Source organism: Culicoides brevitarsis, chromosome 3 (assembly GCF_036172545.1).
Source record: "Culicoides brevitarsis isolate CSIRO-B50_1 chromosome 3, AGI_CSIRO_Cbre_v1, whole genome shotgun sequence".
NCBI classification, from domain to species: domain Eukaryota; kingdom Metazoa; phylum Arthropoda; class Insecta; order Diptera; family Ceratopogonidae; genus Culicoides; species Culicoides brevitarsis.
In genome coordinates this window covers 31,158,711-31,165,752 of record NC_087087.1, presented here as the reverse complement: position 1 = coordinate 31,165,752, position 7,042 = coordinate 31,158,711, and the positions used below count along the sequence as shown (strand labels likewise).

At 22.3% G+C, this 7,042-nt stretch overlaps 1 protein-coding gene across 1 annotated transcript; it reads right to left on the bottom strand.

Moving 5' to 3' along the window:
• Window positions 1-4,188: 4,188 nt before the first annotated feature.
• Window positions 4,189-5,462, bottom strand: LOC134835504 (fatty-acid amide hydrolase 2-A-like). Its single transcript, XM_063850382.1, has 3 exons — window positions 5,295-5,462; window positions 4,303-5,216; window positions 4,189-4,246 (listed from the first exon to the last, which is right to left on the bottom strand). Exons 1-3 carry the CDS (start codon window positions 5,460-5,462, stop codon window positions 4,189-4,191), a joined length of 1,140 nt encoding a protein of 379 aa, XP_063706452.1.
• Window positions 5,463-7,042: the final 1,580 nt, after the last annotated feature.

Genomic DNA, 7,042 nt, shown 5'->3' with positions numbered 1-7,042 from the left:
AAAAAAAATAATAATTATTTATTACATAATAAAAAATATAAATTGATAATAATTTTAAGTTAAAGACTTTTGTTAATGTTTTAATTGGATTTTTTTGTATAATTTAATTTTTCACGCAATTCGACAATGTTAATGATTTGTAGGTAGGGTAGCTGAATTGGTTCGATGTTGTTTAGCAAAAAAAAAAAGTTGTGTGGGAAAGATAAGGGGACCATTGCATAAAATTGGCCTTAAACATGTAGTAGAGGTGTCGTCGTTTTGCTTTTTTTTATTAATTCAATTTAATAATATTAATTTTTTTATTTATTTTTTTTATTAAAAATCCCCAATTTCTTTAAATAATTTCTTAGAATGGCCTAAAATTAATTAAATACCAATATGAATTATTAATTAAAGTCTTTAATGTTAATTATTATCAAAAAATTTTCAAAAACAATTTTTTCATATAAAATAAATTTGAAATATTTATAAATGTGTATAAACTATATATTGAATGAATTGAAGTAAAATTGTTTATATATGAAGAAAAAAATGAAGTATTTAAGATAAGATGTGTATTGATAAAGTTTTTATTATTAGTTTTTACTTTTAATGAAAAAAAAACGTATATAAATAATTTTTGTATAACATACATATTTATAAATATATATGATGGTAAATAAATCATCAATCATTTAATAAGATACATTAGAAAAAAATAAGATACTTAGAAATACTTACGGATAAAATTTTTATTGTTTTTTTTAAACTTCTTTCACAATTCATTAATTAATTATTTATCATTGTATGCATTAACCAAAGTATAAAAAAATCATAGTTTTTAATAAAAATGATAAATATAAAACATTACATTCGAATCAACTCTCTAAATGTTGCATATATAAATAAAAATATATATAAAATAATTAACAAAGTTGTATTGACAAAAAAAAAATTGTGTACTAATTGGAAAAATTAGTTATTTTTTAATTAATTAAATTGGAACAAACTGAAAAAGTTTGATGTTAATTTTTTTGTATTATCTGATGTTTAAAAAAAATTAATTAATTAATTAAAATAAATATAATATATATGATGTAACATAATTAAGTACATTTTTTATCATCATTAATATAAATAAATAAATTAATTGATTAAAAATTAAATTTTCAAAAAAAAAACACAACCTGTTAAATTAAATTTATAAATTAGATATATTTCATATTCTACAAGAAAAAAAAAATAATTGTAAAAATATATAGTATGTAATAATAATAAAATCTCTATCATCTACTTTTAACGAACAAAATAAATAAATAAAAAAAGAGATTTTACGTCATATTTAAAAAAAATAAAAGCTTTATTAACAACTTTATATTTGACTCAGCTTTATTGTGCTTGATAAATAAATAAATATAATACATTTAAAAAAATAAACAACAGAAAGCCAAATAATAATCTCATTTTCTTCAAAACAAAAAAAAAATAAAATTCTAAGCACATAAAAAAAATATTTTGTTCGTTCCCTTATTCATTCATTCTTCGAAACGCGAAAATAATATTAAAAATAAATAAAATGTTAATCGTTCATCATTGCAAATACTTGTTAAATACTTTCATAACTTTCCTCCCATAAAACATATATTTATTACATAACATCCCTTAACTATTTAATAAACAAAAAAAAATCTTTATATATAAAAATATATAAAATTAGATAAATATAAAGTTTGGAAAAAATAAAAAAAAAATCGTGAAAAACTCATTTTTAATAAAAGAGCTTCTAGTATTTACTTATAAAAAATTATTATTATTATTACATATATTATATACATATATTTAATTCTAAATAAAATATACATACTATAATTATATTGACATATGTTAAGATTAAAATTACCATAAATTAATTAATTAATGAAAGATGGAAAAAAAATGTAATCCTTAAAAAAAAAATATTATGATAAAAAAAACATGCGCAACACAATATTATTATTATTATATATAATTGTTAGAACATACACACCAGAAAAATTTGTATTTTTTAAGCAGAAGTACTTCACTTTTTTGCTTGAAATTTACTCAAATGCCGGAAATGTCAAATCATCCCCCGTAAATAACCCGTAAAATAAAAGTATAATTTATCAAAACAAAATATATATGAAAAAGATCAATAAAAAAACGATATGAAATAAATAATAATGCAAAGATACTATTCAATGATTACTATAAATAAATAAAAATACATTAAATTATAATAATATAAAATTATAAAAAAATTATTATGTTTGTCTAAATAATGTGAATAAAGAAATAATAGCTATTTCATTTGAAAAAAAGTTGTTTTAATTTTATTAATTTATATTTATATTTATATTTATATTTATATTTATATTTATATTTATATTTATATTTATATTTATATTTATATTTATATTTATATTTATATTTATATTTATATTTATATTTATATTTATATTTATATTTATATTTATATTTATATTTATATTTATATTTATATTTATATTTATATTTATATTTATATTTATATTTATATTTATATTTATATTTATATTTATATTTATATTTATATTTATATTTATATTTATATTTATATTTATATTTATATTTATATTTATATTTATATTTATATTTATATTTATATTTATATTTATATTTATATTTATATTTATATTTATATTTATATTTATATTTATATTTATATTTATATTTATATTTATATTTATATTTATATTTATATTTATATTTATATTTATATTTATATTTATATTTATATTTATATTTATATTATTTATATTTATATTTATATTTATATTATATTTATATTTATATTTATATTTATATTTATATTTATATTTATATTTATATTTATATTTATATTTATATTTATATTTATATTTATATTTATATTTATATTTATATTTATATTTATATTTATATTTATATTTATATTTATATTTATATTTATATTTATATTTATATTTATATTTATATTTATATTTATATTTATATTTATATTTATATTTATATTTATATTTATATTTATATTTATATTTATATTTATATTTATATTTATATTTATATTTATATTTATATTTATATTTATATTTATATTTATATTTATATTTATATTTATATTTATATTTATATTTATATTTATATTTATATTTATATTTATATTTATATTTATATTTATATTTATATTTATATTTATATTTATATTTATATTTATATTTATATTTATATTTATATTTATATTTATATTTATATTTATATTTATATTTATATTTATATTTTCATTTCTCGTTCAAATCTTATCGAAAAAAATAATTTTGCGCATCAGGTTTGTATTGATAAATTTAATTTGTGTTCTGGGAAGAAAAATTTCAAAAATTTTTTGCCGTTATCTTGAATTAACAGGCGATTTTCTGAAGTTCAACGACTGGAAGTTTATTATTTTTTTATATTTATATTTATATTTAAATATTTTAATTAAAAAATATATGTTTTATTTTTCAAATCTTATCGAAAAAAAATAATTTTGCGCATCAGGTGTGAATTGATAAATTTAATTTGTGTTCTGGGAAGAAAAATTTCAAAAATTTTTTGTCGTTATTTCGAATTAACAGGCGATTTTCTGAAGTTCAACGACTGGTAATTTGTTTATTTTCTCCAAATATTGATTAAAAAATTATTTTTCAAGCAATTTTTTAAAAAAATTATTATTGAAAATCATTAAAAATAATTAAATCACTTTAAATTCAGTACAAAAAAATTTATTCCGTAGGAAATCTCCATCCCCCAAATTTCTTTTCGAGTTCTTCAGCTATTCCGATACACAAATGATCATTATGAGGACCTGCTACAATTTGCACTCCAACGGGAATCTTACGTTTTTTATGAAGTCCTGTCGGAATATGAATCGCAGGCAGTCCAAACATGTTCGCCATAAATAAATAAGGAGATCCTGATGCATTATGGACCAATTCATAATGAACCATTGCGGGTTTATGGAATGTTGGGCATAGAATTACGCTGTTTTCATCAAGTAAGTTCTACAAAAAATGAAAATTTAATAAAAAAAAAAATTAAAAAATATCAAATTTACTCACAAGAATGTCCTTTTCCATTTTTATCCGCATTTCGGTGAATTTTTTAATTTGTGATTTAAAAAGTCCCCCATTAATTTTACGAAGAAACTCGAATTGTAACATCCCGATGCTGTGATTTGAGCATCCAAGTACCGCTTTTATGCATTCCAACCATAAATTTCGAGTTTTTCCTTCGTATTCGAAGACTCGCGAGTCAGCATAGCTCGTCAAAGCTGCTGTGGCAATTTCTAAAATGACTTCCAAGTTCTCCAAATAATTTTCTAGTTTATAAATTTGAGCTCCCATGTCACTCAGGGCTTTTGTGGCGCCTCTCACAGCTTCAATTATGTCCTTATCGACGGGATTTACGAGGAACGACTTACAAAAAGTCTCAGAAACGAAGACTTTCATCGATTTAAAGTCAATTTCCTTGTCCAAAGTGAGTTTTTCGACATTTTCTCCTAAAATAACTTTCAAAACGGGCTTCAAATCCTTCGCATATCGCGTCATATATCCGATCGAAAAGAGTTTTTCCAACATGGGATCCGGTATAACAGGCCAATATCCTTCATAATCGATCAAATTTGGTGTCGGTTTATGTCCAAAGACCCCACAATTTAACGCTGGTTGTCGAATTGAGCCGCCAATGTCGCCGCCGATGCCAAAAATCGACGCTCCAGCCCCAAGTAAGGCTGCTTCTCCGCCCGTACTGCCTCCCGGAGTGCGTCTCGTGTCATACGGATTCAACGTTCGCCCATTGACGTGATTGTAACACTCGAGATTCATGCTGTACTCGGGCGTATTTGACACGCAAAGCGGAATTGCGCCTGCTTTGATGAGTAATTCGACGGAAGGACCACTTTTCGGGCAAAGAACACCCCGGCGCCAAATCATTCCTGCCGAATACGAAAGTCCGGCAAGTCCCACGTTTTCTTTGACAGTAAAAGGAACGCCAAGAAACGGTCGAGAAATGGAAAAATCCTCATCAGACACGGAAATTAACTCGTCCGCAGCTTCGGCTTCTTTTAACGCATCCGCATAACGATCATCCACAACGGCATTTATCACGGAATTCACTTTTTTGATACGGTCAATGTATTTTTGGACAACCTGTTTCGACGTTATCTAAAAAAAAATTAGAACCGGTAAAGAAATATTTGCGAATTTTTAAGAAATAAAAATCGAAGGTCACACGAAACTCACTTCACGCTTTCTGATTTTTTCAGCAATATCCACAGCTGGGAGCAAAAGTAGGGGATCTTCAGTTCCTTCGACCTTTTTTCGTTTCCAAAAGAGAATCCACAGGAGAGGATTTATGATGCAAAATCCAAGAATTCTTAATAAAAGTATCAAAATGCGGTTTATTAGCATCTTTTCATCAAAAGTCGTTCAAAAAATAAAAATGTTTGAAAAATTTAATAAATAAACAAACGAATTGTACCACGGTCGAATGTTTACTGATGGCTTACCGGCGATACAGGTTGTGTGTCATTGCCTAATTTTGGATAAAAAAAACTACTTGTGAATGAATGAGCTACGATACGGAACCGATTTAACAAGTTTTGGGTTTTGTTTATGTTGTTTAACACTGAAGCGCAAAATTTTTTGAAAATAAAATTTTTAATTTATTTTAAAAATGTTTATTTATTTTTTATCAAAGTAAAAAATCTTTTGAAATTTTTAATTTAAAAACAACAAAAATTTGTTAAAACTTATATTTTTTATTTTTATTTAAAAAAAAACTGCCAAAAAATTGAAACTGAAAAAAAATTTTTCCTTTGACATAGTTTTGTTTTAAAAACTAAATCAAGAGCAAAAAAACTGTGTCAAAGCCAATTTTGTCAAATTTTGCTCCAAATGGATAAAAATTTGTCAGAGGGCTCTAATTTATCATTTTTAATCATTTTATAACTCAAAACTGCTAAAAAATTGAAACTGAAAAATTTTTTTTTCTTTGACATAGTTTTGTTTTGAAAACTAAATCAAGAGCAAAAAAACTGTGTCAAAAACTGTGTCAAAGCCAATTTTGTCAAATTTTGCTCCAAATGGATAAAAATTTGTCAGAGGGCTCTAATTTATCATTTTTAATCATTTTTTAACTCAAAACTGCCAAAAAATTGAAACTGAAAAAAAATTTTTTCTTTGACATAGTTTTGTTTTAAAAACTAAATCAAGAGCAAAAAAACTGTGTCAAAAACTATGTCAAAAACTGTGTCAAAAACTGTGTCAAAGCCAATTTTGTCAAATTTTGCTCCAAATGGATAAAAATTTGTCAGAGGGCTCTAATTTATCATTTTTAATCATTTTATAACTCAAAACTGCTAAAAAATTGAAACTGAAAAAATTTTTTTTTTCTTTGACATAGTTTTGTTTTGAAAACTAAATCAAGAGGCAAAAAAACTGTGTCAAAAACTGTGTCAAAGCCAATTTTGTCAAATTTTGCTCCAAATGGATAAAAATTTGTCAGAGGGCTCTAATTTATCATTTTTAATCATTTTTTAACTCAAAACTGCCAAAAAATTGAAACTGAAAAAATTTTTTTTTCTTTGACATAGTTTTGTTTTAAAAACTAAATCAAGAGCAAAAAAACTGTGTCAAAAACTGTGTCAAAGCCAATTTTGTCAAATTTTGCTCCAAATGGATAAAAATTTGTCAGAGGGCTCTAATTTATCATTTTTAATCATTTTATAACTCAAAACTGCTAAAAAATTGAAACTGAAAAAATTTTTTTTCTTTGACATAGTTTTGTTTTGAAAACTAAATCAAGAGAAAAAAAAACTGTGTCAAAGCCAATTTTGTCAAATTTTGCTCCAAATGGATAAAAATTTGTCAGAGGGCTCTAATTTATCATTTTTAATCATTTTATAACTCAAAACTGCCTAAAAATTGAAACTGAAAAAATTTTTTTTCTTTGACATAGTTTTGTTTTAAAAACTAAATCAAGAGCAAAA